This window comes from Micrasema longulum, unplaced genomic scaffold (genome assembly GCF_059751315.1).
Source record: "Micrasema longulum isolate JH-2025_06_02 unplaced genomic scaffold, ASM5975131v1 h1tg000210l, whole genome shotgun sequence".
Classification (NCBI taxonomy): domain Eukaryota; kingdom Metazoa; phylum Arthropoda; class Insecta; order Trichoptera; family Brachycentridae; genus Micrasema; species Micrasema longulum.
In genome coordinates, this window is record NW_028277415.1 from 692,856 (window position 1) to 712,005 (window position 19,150).

Consider the following 19,150-nt stretch of genomic DNA (forward strand, 5'->3'; position numbering starts at 1 on the left):
GGAATATTTTTTTTTTTTTTAAAACATGTATTTTTTTCTTTACATAGATATATAATTAACATCACATCATATTTTTGATGCATTAAAAAGTACATTTATTATAAAACATATTTTGTGCATAAAACGAATAAAAATCCTTCATAGCCAGTGAGTGCGTATACTTAATTTTTTATTGTGAAGTTAACGTAAAAGAAATTAAAAATACATTTCGTACATGCATGGGCACATTATTTACCTATATTACGTTGGTAATTTATTATTATTTATTTATTTAACAATTGGGGTCTGCATTACTTTACGGGCTGTTTAACCCATCTCATAATGCAGACTGTTAACAATATAAGTTTTAAGTTAATGAATAGAAAGCAGATAGCTGCTTAACTGCTAATATGTATACAAAAATAAATCTATATTATCCGCAGAAGCCGTATTCAGCAAGCGAATTGCCCCTATCAATAAGTGAATTCTGACTTGCATTTGTACGGCTTCTGCGTAAAACAGTATCTAGTATAATTATTGGGAACATACAAACTGATGAATTTTGTTTTACTTAACATAATTTGAATAATGTCTTTTTCCCAACGCTGGCTGATGCAGCAAACTTCCGTCATCATCACCAAAGTACTTTCGAAACGACCCAAATTTTTACCGGACACGGAGCTATGAAAAGTTATCTATATAGGTTTAAATTAAGGAATGATGACTATTGTCCGTGCGATGATCTTTCTTCACAAAGTATAGAACATCTGTTATTTCAGTGCCCATTTTTCAGTTTGCAACGCCATAATCTTGAAGCAGAATGCAGGAAAGATGGAATATCCTTAACAGATATCCACACTGTAGTTAAAAGTAGTTATCACGCACCATTGTTCTTGAACTTTGCAACAATGGTGATTGGACTCATAAAGGTAATAAACCAAAATCAGTGATCGAACATCCCATTTCCAAGACAAACAAAAACTTTTTTTTCCGAGTACCTTAGCCTTGTACATGACACGTAAGGCTACTAAATACAGGGGTCCAAATATATAAAAAAAAAAATTAAAAAATTTAAAAAAAGAATAATGTCTTAGGTATAAACTCGGAACAATAATACACCACCTGCTTATAGAGTCGCCCATTCGTGCAAAAACCGTTTCATGATTATCAATCACAAAGTAAGCTACAGTTTAAAGCCATACAACTAAGGCCAGAGGTACTCAGGTCGAGAATTGCAAGCGCAAACCGAAACCGTCCGTTATTGTTCTATGCAATAGAGAGAAAGGGCATCATATAAGTGAAAGTGAATTATTACTTTTGAGGGTGTAAACATTTTTTTGGTGTATGCATGGGTGTCCCACACTAATAATACAAAAAATGATAATATATTTTATATGTACTGTTTGTTTACCTAATAAAAGAAAACAAATAATAAAAAAACATATATATCCACAAACAAACATAAAATATATAAAAAACATAAATTGATATTTAAAAAAATATATTATCAAAAGAAATTAATACAAAGAATTACTTGATATAATTTTTTTTTTTTTAATATCTAAAATAAAAAGTAATTATTATTTATTGTTATTTTATTAACATATACGGCAAATTTGCCTTTTACAAAAATTTATAATATTAACATATTTGGTTTAATATTTAAAAAAAAAAAAACATCAATTCCCTTTTACCTAAGATTTATAAACAGTAATTAAACCTAAAAATTATACAACATATTCAGTAGAAGTTAAACAATTTCAGAATAAATGTAAAAATCAAATTAAATAATTCAATATTTTTATGTAATATAACAAGAAAATCGTAAAGTACTGTTTCATATAGCTGGGCAAAGTGAACAAAAAATTGTTTATGTGATGAAATGTATAAATAAATAAATATAATTACCATTCACCATCTTTGAAAAAGTTCAAAAGGTTTCTTCCATAGGAATAATACCGTATAGGTTATAAATATATCTGATACGTGGGAATAACTATTGCCGATTATTATCTTATCCGTAAGTTTTTTTTTAATTGAGTATAATTTAACGTAAGTATTCCAACAGAGATGGAGAACACTTTAGAAAAGGGAATATGGAAGTCCAGACATTTACATGGCTTGGCTGGTTTAAGTGGCTACTTTACACATTATAGCGCCCTTGAGGTAATTTTCACTAAAATGGCGCTATATTAATTATCGAACTATAATAATAATAACATTCACCATTCTTCCTTTGCTATAAATTATTATGTATGTTTACAAGCCAGTGACAAGACTTTTTAAATTAGAATGTTGTGTATTTGATATTGACAAAATCAATCAATCAAATCAATTTTTCTTTTCAGCAAAAAGTTTGGGAGAGCAATGTTTTTATAGGCAAGCCTGTAAATTTATGGACGCTCACGCCTCCTGCATACAGATCAACCACAACGCCATCTGTCAATGTGAATCAGGCTTTCACAGTGTCTCTTATTCAAAACCTGTTAGAAAAGTCTTCTGTACCGAAGGTAAGCATCTGTTTAAATCATTTTTATTCATTCAACACCCACAGTTATAAAAAAAGAGTATTAAACTTCACAAAAATATCAACAAATGATGTCCCCCCTACAAATCTGGGTTAGGAAAGTGTTAGCTAAATACCTTATGACACTTTAATATTATCTAAACCAGTGCTTTTTTAGTCGATCTAGAGAAAAAATATCCGTGAACTAATATCAATGCCATGATACACCCTACCTAGACGACAATCCTGCATCACACATACTTGCAGCTTCTCAGAGTCGATCGATCGTAGTATAACAATATTGGGGTAGATGGCCAGCAGTTCAAGTTTGAGCACCCCTGATCCAAACAATGTAGGTGCATAAAAGGATTCAAAATACGGAGAACATTGTAGTATTATCTAAACAATATGGGACTTTTATCTGTTTTGTCGAGGAAGTTCAATCCTATGGGAAATTGGATACAAAAAATATATTCTTAAGCGCTGTAAAAATTAGAGTCAATAAAAACCAACTACTTTACATTACATTACTTCTTCTTCTGAATCAACTAATGATAAGAGAGTTGTGGTAGGTTTCCGGCTTACGGTAAGTCACTTGATGAATCAGCAGAACTCATCGAAAAGAGAGGGAAGAGAACTTGAGATGTCACATACGAAGTAATTTCAAAAGTAGAAAACTTTAAAAAATCATTGTACTGATAATTCGATAAATAAAATTTTAAAAATATTACATATAATAGTCGATTAATAAATTGAAAAAAATAATGCTGATCTTCCTCATTACAAGTGACAACAATATTGAAATTAGATTGACGAATGGATGAAAATAATAAATATCTACAAATATAAAAAAACATATATAAATACATCAAAACAAACAAGTAGCTAGGTCTATATTTAAGTACACAAAAATAAATGTAGGCAGGTATTCACTGAAATGTAATTTTAAATCAATAAATATGTTCATTCCTTCTTTAAACACTGGCATCCTGCTTTATTTATAAACGTTAAATGTATGTATCATGTAAAAAATATTATTTATATATAAGTATAGATAATATATTTTTTAAATGTATATAAAAGTTATAATATTTTTCTGGATACTAACACCGTGGTAGAACATATTTATTATTAATCCAGGGGTTTAAGCACATGGCCGGTTTTAGAATTAAGTCTTTGTGGGTTATTTTGCTGTGGTGGTATTTGCACTGAGAATTGGCAGAGTGTGAATGACACATGACACAAAACTCAGTGAAACAAAATAAAGAAATATTCATATCAATATTGTTTACAGACATCACTGCTGACCTCAGATGTCCATATTATGCTCGTATACATAATATATTTTTAAAATGTATACAGAAGTTGTAATATGTTTCTGGATACTAACACCGTGGTAGAACATATCGTGGGTATTCTGCGAAAAAGCACTTAGTCAAAATTACTACTTCTGAGATAATTGAAGTTCAGAGTTTGTAACGAAATAATTTTTTTTATATACTTAACATTACTAAGCCAACTTGAAAAAATTGTAAATTGATCTATTTACTACATTTTATTCAATAGTTTAGTAAATAATAACTGAACTTGCAGAACATTTTTTTCAAAATAATAGTGGTTTGACATGATTTAATGCATTTTCGCTGATACGTAATACCACAGTAAGGAATTCAAATTGAAGTCACATTGTACCTACTATAGTCACTTTGTGAGAAATGTTTTTTTTTTCTTAATTAAAAAAGTAATGTTAATAATTAATTAGTAAAAAGAGAAAAGAAAGAAAATAATGTGAAAGTGAAGCATGTAGACATCACTTTCTAGACATCTCCAGGATATCATGTCTCCGACAAGTCAGTACTGCTCCATAAGCTCCGGTGAATATATCCAAAATATTGTTATTGATGGCCCACCAGTACGGCACGGCGTTCCTTGTCCCTTGGTGCTTTTTCCCTGAACGGATTTATGTTATATTGCTTATTCCAGAAAATATCTCGACTTGTTGGGTAGAATGGACTTAGTGCGTTTTTGCAGATTGTTGAGTAAAAATACAATTCAACAGTATAACCTCATCATTAAGTTAAAACAGCAAAATTTTGACTTTATACTTTCACTGGATTAATAATAAAAATCCACGATATTTATTATTAATCCAGTGGTTTAAACAAATGGGCTGTTTTAGAATTTGGTATTTTTGGGTTATTGTGCTGTGGTGTCATTTGCACTGCAAAATTGGCAAAGAGTGTGAATAACACATGACACAAAACTCAGTAAAACAAAATAAGTTAAGTATTTATATAAATATTGTTTACAGACATGGCACTGCTGACCTCAGATGTTCACACACTCCTTGGAGTATGTTCTGGAATAGCCATGTTGGCAGGTCTCCTGTGTTTGGTCCTTCACCTCTACACAAGAGGAAGAATGCCACACAACATCCCCCCGGGCCACTATGCCGATGCCAGCCTTTCCCCTCCAATGCTTTTCAACAGCGAAACAGGTAACAATAGTTCAGGTATCCTGTCACATTGTAGCTTGTATGTCAAATTTTGTGTGTTTTTAAATATAATATTAGTTAATTAGTTTCTTACTTGTGCACAGTCAAATCCCTATTATAAGTAATAATAATGCTCCTATGCATTTTAAGTTAGTTACAGTTATGTGCTAGATGTTCGTATTTTTTGTAACTTTTGTATTCATAATCTCTCTGTTATCTTCTGGTATTCTTACACATTTGTTTCTCTAGATATTAGAATTGGGATTTGAATGTCCAAGTGTTTTATGTAATATGTACGCAATACTATTTTTTTAATACAGTTTTATGAAAACATTACCTACCTTATTAACAGCACCTTGAGGATAATAATACTTGGTCTAATAAATGGAGTGAGAGATGTTGCTGATTTTCAAATAACTAACCAATCGCTTGTTATTTCCCATACCATAAACAAAGTTACTTTAGGCAGGATTTTTTTTTATTACTATAACTACTAAAACACATGGTAAGAATAATTATTAAATCAACTAATTCATACAAATACATAGATACATATCTTTACTTTAAAATATAATGAATTTATGTATTACATAATAGATATAAAACTGTTTAAATCAATACTTTTCATATTTTCTTTACTCTTGTATGAATACTTTAAACACTGAAAGCAAAAATATATATTTTTTAATTGTTGTTTGCGCTGATAAAATCAATGACAGCAAATGTTCGAAAGTTAACAAATAATTAGGTGTTACATTCATATATTTTCAAAATTTCCTGACCTCAATAAGTACTTAAGTTGTATAAACCAGGGAACTAATTTAAGTTATAATTTTAATCGGCTGTTTTGGCAGAACTAACCTTTTTTATCTGGTTGTATTCCTGCAAAAGTAAAGAAACTCATTTGGGATGTAGTTTGGTCAGGGGGGAACAATGTAACACGGGGTACACTATAACAGTAATATTTCTGATTTTTCTACCGGCAATGAGAATTCATATCCGCCATCTTAATACAGAGCTTATTTGAAAACAGGATTCATGATTTTTGTGGTCAGTCCAAAATATTGTTTTTGTGGAGGTATTGGTATGTATTAGTGTATCGGTGTGAAGTAGTGATTAAAAAAAGGTCATTTCATCGCTATTCTGAAATGTATTCTGCATTGGTATGTGCAAATGTATTTTCCATTTAATCTATTGTTTGTAAGCCATTTAATAAATTAAACAAGCTTGTCGGTTATTCCAATCTAACTTTTTGGAATTTAAAACAAATCATTTTAATATTCTCTGAGGCCCCCCCAGATCTAGGGTACAGTGTAGCATGCAAGTGACTTCGGAAAATCATTTATATTATAATTCACAAGTATGTTTTCTATTATTTATTTTCAGTATAGTCAAGCTAAATGATAAACTATTGATTTACTGTAAGAAAAGTGTTTTCTCTGAAATTAAACTTTTTTGCTACACTGTTACCCATCTGACTCTAGCGAGTATTGGTGACGAGGTTTGATGTGCACAGGCATCCCCATGGCGGTGCAGGGTCGGCTGGGGTCCCGGACCTCGCTGCGCAGCACGGGGGCCCGGCGCTCCTCCCCCTCGCCGCTGGGCGCCCCCTCCCGCGCAGGTGCGGCGCGCGCGGCGGCCATCTTGCTTATCTCTTGCCACTTGCCCGAGAGGCGCACACTTAGTTTGCCCGCGGCAGGTGACACCAATACGTATCCACGTCGTACATGTCTGTTGTCCCGTTTGGTTGTGCCTCTTTTCTGCCTGGTCTGTCAGTGTCGTTACACAAAATATCCGCATCCAACCATTCTATGTAACGAAGGATATTGAATGTTGCTAATATGGTTTTTTTTTATTGTTTAAACCACACTATGAACATTTTTCACCTATCTCATAAATATAGATTGTCGATTCAATACTATTAGAATTATCATTGAATTAATGTATTCCAGCCTTAATATTGTTTGTATTTTTTCACATAACAGATACAACTTTCCATAATTTAAACAAATAGAATGCTAAATATACTGAGTATCATGAGTATGTACGTACTTACATTCAAAAGAAAATTAGTCATATATTTTAAAGTAAAAATATATCAGTAAAATACATCTTCTCGGAAACAGTAATTATTTTGCTCTACATTGTTTTACTGTAGTGCCTATAAGTAAAAAAATCCTAACACAATATAATAAAAGGTTTAATACATAAAATCGTATGAACTCTAAAATAAAAAAATATGCTTATTTAATTATTTTCTACTTAACCTACTTAAGCAGAATGAAAGGGGAAAAAACACAATCCATGCTCTAAAGGCTGCTGTTTGTAATTATATTTTTAGGAAAAAAAAACTCAAATGGGCATTTAAACAATGTGCTTATTAAAAATTGAACAAGATAAACAGTTTGTTAATATTGGATCTTAAACCAGGCAGAATTTAATTGGCAAATTATTTCATGGATTTACTGATCTGCACAATAGGGATATTTTTTCTTGTATACCCAGCTCTTCAAATATATTCTTCACTATGTTACTTTTTCAATATTTGAAAAAAAAACATCATAAAAGAAAAGCAAGATGGTAAAGCCCATTTAAAAACAATACATTTTTTTAAATAAAATTAATTATTTTGTGTAGAAATTCTAGATTTTTTAATATATCCACTACACAATAAGAATACTTTTTCATGGTATAATTTGCACAAAGTTCCACAAGCTGTAGGATGATTAGCCTTTTTGGTATTACTTACAAGTTTACACTTTTTGCTTTTATGTATTTTTTAGTGTCATACATTAAGAAAAAAAATTACATTTTTTACTCTAAAGTGTATAAGTTTTTTAACCATAACGTTATAAGTACGTAATTTATTTTATTTTATAAATCATGATCAATGTTTCCTCTAAATGCTTATGCTAGCTTTAGAATTTGTATTTTTCCAATATAACAATTATATTATTATTATTATGTACATGCTTTCCAACCTTTCATATTTCAGATTCCTTCTAGCTACATGAAGGAAGGGTTATGAATATTGTACAAAATAATTGGCATTTTAAGTCTTAAAAATATGCCAACTCTTGAGTGCTGTTTGTGAGCAGCTTAGAAGAAAAACTGATTATGAGGCAAAATATTTATAAACATTAATGTGAAATGCTTTATGTGTAGAATATATTCTGAATTATTTTTTCGCTAATCTTCTTTCTATTAAATAATATTGGTGTTCTAAAGTAAATCAATAGAATAGATTCTTGGTCATTGTAGTTCAACACTGCAGAATGATAACCACATACAAAAATATGGTAATATTTTCATAACAGTTTTTTTTTTAATTCCATGAAATGTTTTCATTTCATTTATCCAACAAAAAAAATAAACAAATATATTACAAAATTACGAAATTCACATTTATACATATACATAATATAGCTATTTGAAATATTTTATATAACTCACTTTTTGCGGATTTATTCAAAACACTCTTGGGCCCATAGGCACTTTCCAGAGTGTCGAGTATCTTATTTTTTAATATAAACATATATTTTTAATACCAGTCCACAAACCATTTTCTGCATGTTAAGCATGTGCACGAAACTAAAATATACTTTTTTAAAACATTATGTATTCCTAGTATAAATATGACCGAACTTGATAAATTCATGATAATGACAAATAAAAATAAAAATTTATAAGTGAGTCATTACTTTTTCAAATACCAACATTAGAGGAATTTATTTTACCGGCATGTAATTTATTTCAGTGACTGCTATTTGGTAGGAATACAAAAGTGATTGATGATGAATAATATTTAAAGATATTTTTTTATGGTTATTTAGGTGGTGGTTTTCATGACAATAATTTGCATGTGTGCATGGTAAATTCAATATAAATATTAGTAAATACATATATTATTATATACTAATCATTGCACATTTTCCAAACACTTTAAAATTCTAACAAGAATACCTAAAACATAAATATTTTCATTAAAATTACAAATATAACTTTATAGATTGATACACAATTTTGGAGGTATTAGGTATGTGATTCAGTGATATTTTTTTTACGATATACTTGTAGTTAGTTTTTTTTAATGGATTATACAATACATAATATTGTGTAGGTAAATATTACAACTGCAATCATAAAATTATTAATGTAGATCCAGAAATCGTTTTTGAAACAGAAACATGTGTGTTTTTATATTGCATGTATAATAATGATTGTATTTTAAGTAGGTATGTGGTATTGTTAAATAGTTTTATGGAAATTCAATTCTGCCATTTTTTAAATTAAATTTCTGTTTTCTGTGTAATTTTTTACATTCATGCTCTAACCTGTAAATTCGAATGGAACTGACTCTTTATCGTTGATTATGAAAATTTAGAACTTTGTCTTCAATCATATTCCTGCACCAATCAAATCAATTGATGTTATTTATTTTATGTGTGAGAAATTGATCTTTTCCACTTTAAAATGTTGGTTTAAAAACTAAACCACTCAAAACTGCCAAAACATTTATTGAATAAGAATTTGCTTCTAATTTACCACACCTTCAATCAGGTTCAAGACGTCCCAGTCTAACATCTCTTCAGAGCAGTTCATCTTCAGTACGGAGTTTCAGCATGCGTCGCTTCGAGAGAGAAAGGGAGCAGAAGGAAAGAAGACAACAGATGCAAATGAGACTGGCTCAACTTCACTCTGGAGATGAAGGTGGACCTTCAGGGGTGCGGGTTGCTCCCAGCCCCAGTCCAAGGACACCTAACTCTACTGATGGACTTCTGCCAGCTGTCAATGAAGCTAGAGAAGTAAGTTTATTATCCAAATGCCAATTTTTTATTCAATTTTTCACTCAGATTCTATGCGCGCTCACAGTTACTATGTAAAAATCAGAAAAAAATATGTCATCACATTTTTGATACATCAAAATCGAATAATAATTCATTCATTTTCTGATTGAAAATTTCACTTATTTTTCAGTAGTGCGTCGATAACTCATATTTGTTGCACATCACTAATTGTGCATGTCCACAAATTGCTTTAAATCATAAAGTGAACCATTTGAATACAAGAAATAAAAAAAAAAAATATTGACATTTTTTTATCAGAATTCTGATCCTTGTAGTAAAGCCATAACTCACATTACTTCGGAGCTAGAAAATAAAATGCAACAGTTCTCCAAACTCTAAACTACATTTATCTTTCAGGACTGAACATATTTTAGACTGGTAAAATAAATTTTATTTTTAAAATCAACACTCCCATTAATATAAAACAATCTGGTGAAAGTTACATTTTATGCTTTTACATATTGCATACATATTTTATTAGATTTATTAAAAAATATTTTAGGGGGGAAAGGAACTTTGCAGTAAAAAAACTTTCATAGTCAAAACCGAATGATGCAGAGGGTACATATTGCCTCACCAACTGCAGCGCATCTAGATTATTTATTACAAGGCAAGAGCTATCTTACACACAGTGCTTTAATACTGTAATAAAATGCATGTCCTAATTATATACATCACTCCAAGTTGCTGCATTCGTTCTCTTATTTCTTCATTTTACACAGTCAAACCATCACACACCCAAAATTCTTCTTCGACACCTATTCTCAAAACTCAGTATTTTGTTCTATTAGGCCTTAGTGAGGTGCCATGATTCGCATCCGTAGAGAAGAATAGGTGGTATGCAGGTGTTTTATAGGTTGCATTTGGTTTTCACTGAGTAAATATCCGATCTCCAGACAGCCTTCAAACTGTTGAATGCGGTGCCTGCTATTCCTAGCTCGACTCCTAGTCTTTTTGAAAGCTACCCTTTTCCGTTACATATGTTTACTCGCAGATATGAAACTCTAGACCTGTTCGATGTCTTGCTCCAATAACTGTTACCAATTGGCTATGCCATTTTACTGTGGATGTCTCCTGAGAGCTTTAACCACGCTTGCCTACTTTACAAGGCATCAGGTTTTTGACGTCCCGATCGACTGTTAGTCAGCAGTTCGTGTCAGAACTACGGTATGCAAATCTTACTTGGGAGAATGCACAGAAGATGGCACCTGACAGAGGCCTCGAGGCACTTTGTGGACACCACACAACTAAGGAGTGGATATGGAATCATGATGAATCCAACATCTTACTAATGCAGAGACACCTGGATTGTTATATTTCAGTTACTTCCACAGCGTAATGTCCTACGGAATACTTCTGTGGGGAAGTACTGCAGATGTTGATTCTGTTTTTGTGCTGCAGAAGAGAGCTGTTAGAGCAATTTACAATATGAGTCCCTGAGAATCGCTTAGAAATATGTTTAAGAAAATCAATATATTGACAGTCATATGTCAATATATCTATGAAAACTTAATGTATGTACAAAATATTGTTGATTTTAGATGAAACGGAGATTTCCATAGGTTCAGAAATAAAAATATGCTAGTTGTGCCCACTACTAGACCGTAAAAAAATAATAATTCTCTTGCCTCAAACTACATACGATTCTACAATAAGGTACCTCTTGAAATTCAGGCTTTGCCAACAAAGAAATTTAAAGATTTTGTCAAGCACAGCCTGTTTGGAAAGAGCTACTATAGAGTCGAAAAATATTTGCAGGACATGACAACTTGACATTAGATTTGTGATTATTGATTTTAATTTATCAATTTTAGTATTTTGCTCTAAATTGTGTTGTTGATTCAAATTTATTTGTTTGATAGGTTTAATTTACTAATTATTGATTTATATTTTATAGCCATAATTTTGTTGACGATTATAAGAGATTCGATAAATCCTATATAAAGAATAATAATAATGATGATGAATTATATACATAAACTTTTAAAGTTGTGAATTTCAAGCAACTCTTTATTTAATTATGTTAATTCTATTGTTTTTTATCCGCAGCTTTCATTATCACAATTTCCGCTAATGGATGAATGTGAATCTCCCAGTTTGGATGGTATAATAGGTCCGTGCTCATCTTCCGGTACTTCCTACTGACCATTTATAAATCTGGAACTTCATCTGTGAACAATGCTGGTGTGGAAGTTGCAACGATTTGTGATTTAATCAGCAAATTTGCCAAATTTAAATTATGGAATGCATAAAAATTTATCAGTGTGATCATAAAATTGTGATAATTCATGTTGAGGAAAGAAAAGTGCAAACGTTTAATAATTTAAAAATAAGATTTGATACTGCATCTTCCTATATACTACTCGTATCTTTATAAAGTGACAAATTGCTTTTTTAACAAAATATTTAAAGGTGTTTGTGTAAACACATCTTATGATGAAAATGGTAGCCGAATAAACTTCAGGGATATAAAAACATTGACTGAAATTATTGTCTACCAAATGTCTACCGAACCTTTTTATTGGGTATCTATAGTAAAATGTAAATATAAATATGTTGTTTAAATGTATCTATGTTATGGTCAATTTTTGTATAAATCGTTGCTTAGGAATTAATGTCATAAAATAAATACCAATTTATAAAATCACCATAAAACAATATATTCAAAGTGTTACATAATAATTTATGGCAGGTATTGTGAATATTTTTAAAAAAATACATTATTATACTTTTAATGTGGTATTATGATTTTGTAGTAATATTATTGTTCTTTCAATAAATGGATATATTATAATATATGTTATTGAATATCTGTCGGTTAATAAATATTTATTGTGTACATATCAATGAACTTGACTTTACTTGTCTATAGAAAAATATTATTGTAGAACTTACATCAATATAATAAATTAAATCTAGTGACCAAACCAATAAGACATTCCCCACTGCTTATCTTGATCATATTAATATGTAAAACTAATTTAAAATCTTCCAATAATATACACATACCTGTCTTGATTCATTTAAAATTAGTGATGTAATGAAAAAAAAAAAAAAAAAATTAAAATACAAAACTCAAAGACGTTAACTTCTTGAATGATGCATAGCACCCAATAGTCTGCAAGCCGAAATCAACTAAAATACAAGCTATTCTGAGTGGATGAAGGAGTTATGTTGCAAATTTTTACAAACATACTTTCTAAAATATAAAATGAAGATTTTATGTACGGCCCTTTCACATAAAGCTAACTACACCATCAAAATTTAGTAGGAAAACGACTTTGAAAGTGAATGAAAGTGTTATTTTATCAACAATTGTACTGATTTATAAAACTTTAACCCCAGATATATCTCTGCTTTTTATTTTTGTCTCATAACACCTTTACCCACTCAGTGAATCCCTGGGTTCTATTATAATCATAAAACAGTTGTATAATATTGTTAACAAAATGCATAAAATATGATTTTCAGAAAGATTCCGCCTGAACGTTGTTCCAACAGATTTATGTTTTATATTTACATCCTACTTTAAATCTAGGTATCACAATATTTGTAAATCCATTTTACGTTTTTATCAGGTTTCATATTATTTAATCATATATTATGTATAGAGCATATCATAGAGTACCAAAATAACATTGCACAGTGCTTATAAAATGTATGAATTACATAGTAAATTAATGGCTTTATTATGTTACAAATTTCAACAATATTGAAGCATAGGAATTTTTCTGCTACTACACTAAAATTTAAATAAATAAAGTTAAATAAAATTTAAAATATTCATTTTTTTATTATGTCATTGGTATGTTGATGCTGCATATACTTTAATGAATAATTATTTATTTATGCTGTAAAATTTTATTAATATAAATGGTGTCATAGAATATTGTTATTATGTTTCATTGAAATTATTATTATATCATCATCATCATACCCTTATTTGCACCTAATGGTACAAAGGGCACTACATTGAAACATCAGATGCAGCGTACTTCAATCATCTGTTACATGAAGGTAAGGTGATCAGTTTTATGCTTCAGGTGTCCAGGGACAGTGAAATATTGCAGTGTTAAACCGCATTTAAAACAAATATTTCACATCAAACCTGCCCCTACATGGTAGGCGAATACATCAACCACTAAACTATGAGGCCTACATATCCCCACTTCATTTCCTTCTTCGGGATTTTTACTTGAGAATAGCAATTGAGTCGAAGATATATAATAGTTTGGTTCTATTTAACATACATGACTGTATTCTTCATCCGCCTGGACACAGACAGAAGTTAACCAACAATAGGGATTATGTACTGTTGGTTAACTCTTAACTGAGATTCTATCTATCTTACATGTTTGATCCAGTGGCGTAAAATAAGTCATTGAAAATGTTTTTTTATTTATATAATTTATTACTTTGCTTACTGCATTGCAATACAGCTGTGTAGTAGACTGACTAGATGTTAAAACAAGATAAATACATATAAAAATTGGCCTATCATAAATTATTTATAAGGTGTCAACAAAAGTATCAACCTTTTTATACAATTTACTACGGTGAATGTGACATTAATTGTATTATAAATAGATATGTGTTCAATGTTTTAAATTAAAATAAAGTTACAAACATAAGAAAATCTATGTTCTTATTGTAGAATAAATTATTATAACCCTTACCTATGCTGAAGTTTTAAAACATAAATCAATTTATACTAATGGATACGGTGCTGGAGTTCTAAAAAAATGGTGTGAAGGCCCCCACCCACTCAAATTACCAATCAAAACATGTTTTAGAACACAAGACTCATAAAACCAATGTGTGATGTTTTTCATTAAATTGTATAAAAATACATTGAAAATGAACATTTTTTTATTTTTTTCCATATAAGTCTGTGTTGAATACACTCCTTTTGACAAAAAAAAAAGCCCTGCAAATGCATTGACTTCCATATGCCGTTCTCTAAAATGTTCTACATCAATTCTACAATTTTGATAAAAATGATATTTTCATATTACATATTGAAGTATTTATAACTCTTATTGGGATGTTCCCTGATCATACAATATGCGCAAGACTTTCTGAAGAAGAACAGTACCACAGATTGTAGCACACCGACCGACGATATCACTATTTTTTATTTAAATTATTTTTTGACAATTCTTGATGGAATTCCATTGTAATGATATAATAACTTATATTTACAGTAACGTTATTAATTTTAAAATACTTAGTGCACTTCCACTTATTTATTTGACCAATTAGCGCTTTCACCCTCTAATGGATATCACTATCCTTACATACAGACCTCACTTCCTCTATATTCATTAAATTCCAATATCAATTTTTACAGGCACAATGCACCATGATAATTATGTTTAGAATTTAAATATCTATGAAGCAACTATCCAACAAAGGAATAAATATCTATTAAACAAAGGAATAAAAATAAATGCTATGTTCCCAATCCAATTTTCTTTTATGTAATACTTTGGTGCAGGTAGATAACGCTGTCAGGAAAATGGATTTTTTTTTCCTTCTAAGGATAACCTTTTTTCTTACAGAGTTAAAAATTTCTGTGCAATACTCTCAATTTTTCATTGCAACCGTTTTGATTTCAGTTTTTTTTTTATCACAAATTGAATTTCCAGTCACGAGGAGGATCAGAAACATGACTTAATTTACATACATACTCAGCTTTTCTGATCATGGATGAATCGAAGACATGAAGATGAAGGTGATGCGTGACTTACAAAGAGCAGATATCTGGGTGAAAGTTTCAAGTCATCAATTCAAATAGTAGTCATATAATTTTTATTTTCTTTGCAAAATATAGTTTTTTATCAAAATAAGACACATTGCCAAAAAGAGAAAAAAAAAACTAAACCAAGAGATAGTTTTGAGACAATGATGTTTCTGCTTTTAGGCCCTCCTAGAAATTCTGCTTTTTTGAGTAGACTACTTTATATATTTCTTTAAATTTTCAAGTATATATTTATACTAAAATTATAATGAAATCAAAGATGTATGGCTGCAAAGATGACGCTGGCAATATCTGTAGAGTATAATTTTTTATTTGTTCAGATTTATACAACAGTGCACCTTTTGATGGTGGATTTTCTTTGTGCACACTTTTTATAGATTCAAGGAAAAACCGCAATTATATTTTGAAAAAAAGTTCACTTCAGATGTTGCCGGCGCAATGAGGATATTAAAAATCAAAACACAATATTTAATAATTTAAGTTGTTTTAATTGTTTTAAACCATAAAATGCAAGTTCACGGGGTGTGAACATGGCAGTCTTAAAAGTGATCAGTTCAGACAGAATGCAATGCAGGATTTAGATAATTTAATACTGGCTGTTGTTGGGAATGGATTGAAGTGGGAAGGAACGAATGGTTTAATCTACTTCCTCGATGGTGGGTCCAGCGCCTCCTGCGCCAGGAGGAGCACCAGGGGCCCCCCCAGCACCGGGCATACCCCCTGGGAAGCCTGGCATACCGCCAGGAGCACCACCAGCTCCCTGGTACATCTTGGTGATGATGGGATTGCACACAGCCTCCAACTCCTTTTGCTTGTGCTCATACTCTTCCTTCTCTGCCAACTGATTTGAATCCAGCCACTTGATGGTCTCGTTGCATTTATCCATGATGACAGTCTTGTCGGTGTCTGTGATTTTTTCTTTAATCTTTTCATCCTCCATTGTAGACTTCATGTTGAAACAGTAAGACTCCAGACCGTTCTTGGCAGTAATGGTGCTCTTCTGCTGCTCATCCTCACTACGGTACTTTTCAGCATCGTTGACCATACGCTCGATATCTTCCTTGGACAAACGACCCTTGTCATTGGTGATGGTGATCTTGTTCTCCTTGTTTGTAGTCTTTTCAAGAGCGGAAACGTTTAAGATGCCGTTAGCATCGATATCAAAAGTGACCTCAATTTGTGGAACTCCACGCGGCGCAGGGGGGATACCGGTGAGCTCAAACTTGCCCAGTAAATTGTTATCTTTAGTCATGGCACGCTCTCCTTCAAATACTTGAATCAACACTCCGGGCTGGTTATCAGAATACGTAGTAAAGGTCTGTGTCTGTTTGGTGGGAATGGTGGTGTTACGCTTAATGAGGGTGGTCATCATACCTCCAGCAGTCTCAATACCGAGGGACAGAGGAGTGACATCAAGCAGCAACAAGTTCTGCACCTCTTCAGACTTATCGCCGTGAAGAATGGCAGCTTGGACAGCAGCGCCGTAGGCGACAGCTTCATCGGGGTTGATAGACTTGTTCAGCTCCTTGCCATTAAAGAAGTCTTGGAGAAGTTTCTGGACCTTGGGAATACGGGTGGAGCCTCCGACAAGAACAATGTCATGAACCTGTGCCTTGTCCATCTTGGCATCACGAAGAGACTTCTCGACGGGTTCCATGGTGGAACGGAACAGATCAGCATTCAACTCTTCAAAACGGGCACGGGTGATAGATGTATAAAAATCGATACCTTCAAACAGAGAATCGATTTCAATGCTAGCTTGAGTGGACGAAGACAGGGTCCTCTTCGCCCTCTCGCAAGAAGTCCTCAGCCTTCTCAAAGCCCTCTTGTTAGAAGTTAAATCTTTCTTGTACTTCCTCTTGAATTCTTGAACAAAGTGGTTGACCATTCTGTTGTCGAAGTCCTCCCCACCCAAGTGGGTGTCTCCAGCGGTAGACTTGACCTCAAAGATACCATCCTCAATTGTGAGGATAGATACATCGAAGGTGCCACCACCAAGATCAAAAATAAGTACATTACGTTCTCCTACACCCTTCTTGTCCAGCCCATAGGCGATGGCTGCGGCAGTCGGTTCGTTGATAATACGCAGAACATTCAATCCAGAGATTGTGCCGGCGTCCTTAGTTGCCTGTCTTTGGGAATCGTTGAAATAGGCAGGAACGGTAATAACAGCATTCTGGACGGTCTTACCGAGATAAGCCTCTGCAGTTTCTTTCATCTTGGTAAGCACCATAGAACTGACTTCCTCGGGGAAGAAAGTTTTATCTTCTCCTTTGTAGTGAACTTGAATTTTTGGTTTAGTGTTATCATCAACGACTTCGAACGGCCAGTGTTTCATATCTGCTTGAACTGTCTGGTCTTCGAACTTGCGGCCGATAAGTCGTTTGGCATCTAAAAGAAAATTATTTAGTTAGTTTCATTCAGAAGTAAAATCATAAAAAAATAAAAAAACTTTAACCTCAGAGTGTACATTCAAATCAAACAATTAAAATTGTCAGAAACTCTAGTCTAAATGTGTGTCATCATAAAAAAGGCTTTGAGAAAATACTTTTCGTTTAAATACTGTAAAATCTTACCAAAAATGGTATTGTTGGGGTTCATGGCGACTTGATTTTTAGCAGCATCTCCGATGAGTCGCTCCGTGTCTGTGAAGGCCACATATGATGGTGTGGTCCTGTTGCCCTGGTCGTTGGCAATAATTTCCACCTTTCCATGCTGGAAAACTCCTACGCAGGAATATGTCGTCCCCAAATCGATACCAATAGCTGGTGCCTTTGCCATCTGTGGGGAAAAACCAAAGCTGAATTATAGCAGGCATTCCACCCAAATCAATTAGCAAGTAGAACTACAAAAATGCAGCATGCTTAACGCGTATGACTAATAATCATTTTTTAGCCTTGAGCTACTGAAGTTATACGCCTTATTCGATTAAGCTTCGTCCAAACGTCGATACTATGAACATTAAATTATTTTACCCAGTTTATCAAACTAATCGGGAAAATTCTCGATTTGAGCGGCGTTAGGTAATATTGGCAGCAAATAGTGCGCGCACAAACTGATCTGAATTATTAATATTTGTTTCAAGGGCCGATGGTTAAGGTACACGGCATTATAATATAGAAAGGCTAACGTAAGACAAGGGCTTCTAGAAGATTCTGGTAGAATTCAAAGAACACGTGGTGCCAAATTTCGCGGGGTGCTCTCCTCGCAACGCGGAAAAACGTCGAATAATTTACTAAAAGTTACAGTTAAACAATATGCATTAGTAGAATGTGGCAAAATCAGGAAATCCGAATTAAGTAAATAGCGGCATTTCTAATCTAGGGCGATCGCCTCAAAAACCACGATGAGCGAGCGGCATTTTTAGAAGAGTTTGGAATTAGTGTGCAAGACTGCACTCACTGCTAGAACGCTGAAAATCAAACATACGTTGTTAAGAAACACAATAAAATCAACATAAGAAACTGACCTTAGAGAATTGATGTCTTTACTTGTAGGTGTAGATTGCAGATAAAACTCAAAGGAATCTTCGCTGTTCCCACGGCAAACGGTACAAGAGAATT

The 19,150-nt window shown here is 32.3% G+C and overlaps 2 protein-coding genes across 6 annotated transcripts in view; one reads left to right on the forward strand and one right to left on the reverse strand.

Annotated features, from left to right (window-relative positions):
* The window catches only part of LOC148283714 (uncharacterized), a 62,303-nt gene extending 50,277 nt beyond the window's left edge, over positions 1-12,026 (forward strand). For 2 of the 5 annotated variants that reach the window (XM_088243399.1, XM_088243398.1), the window contains exons 4-8: positions 2,328-2,489; positions 4,797-4,982; positions 6,496-6,678; positions 9,540-9,784; positions 11,876-12,026. In XM_088243399.1, the coding sequence (XP_088099525.1) occupies positions 2,328-2,489; positions 4,797-4,982; positions 6,496-6,678; positions 9,540-9,784; positions 11,876-11,971 (872 nt within the window). In that variant the 3' untranslated portion in view covers positions 11,972-12,026. Of the gene's footprint in view, positions 1-2,327; positions 2,490-4,796; positions 4,983-6,495; positions 6,679-7,974; positions 8,024-9,539; positions 9,785-11,875 lie in introns of those variants that run through there. The other 3 variants (XM_088243400.1, XM_088243401.1, XM_088243402.1) reach the window with 3 other exon arrangements.
* A 4,028-nt stretch (positions 12,027-16,054) lies between these two features.
* On the reverse strand, positions 16,055-19,150 carry LOC148283715 (heat shock 70 kDa protein cognate 4). The gene is made up of 3 exons (XM_088243397.1): positions 19,057-19,150; positions 18,164-18,368; positions 16,055-17,978 (listed from the first exon to the last, which is right to left on the reverse strand). The coding sequence occupies exons 2-3, from the start codon at positions 18,366-18,368 to the stop codon at positions 16,225-16,227; spliced, it is 1,959 nt and encodes a 652-aa protein (XP_088099523.1). The 5' UTR covers positions 19,057-19,150; the 3' UTR covers positions 16,055-16,224.

Excerpts from the sequence above, each read along its gene's own strand:
- LOC148283715 (XM_088243397.1), bottom strand. The coding sequence starts at position 18,368 with ATGGCAAAGGCACCAGCTATTGGTATCGATTTGGGGACGACATATTCC. Across the intron at positions 17,979-18,163 it reads CCCCAACAATACCATTTTTG|ATGCCAAACGACTTATCGGC; the intron begins GTAAGATTTTAC and ends ATTTTCTTTTAG.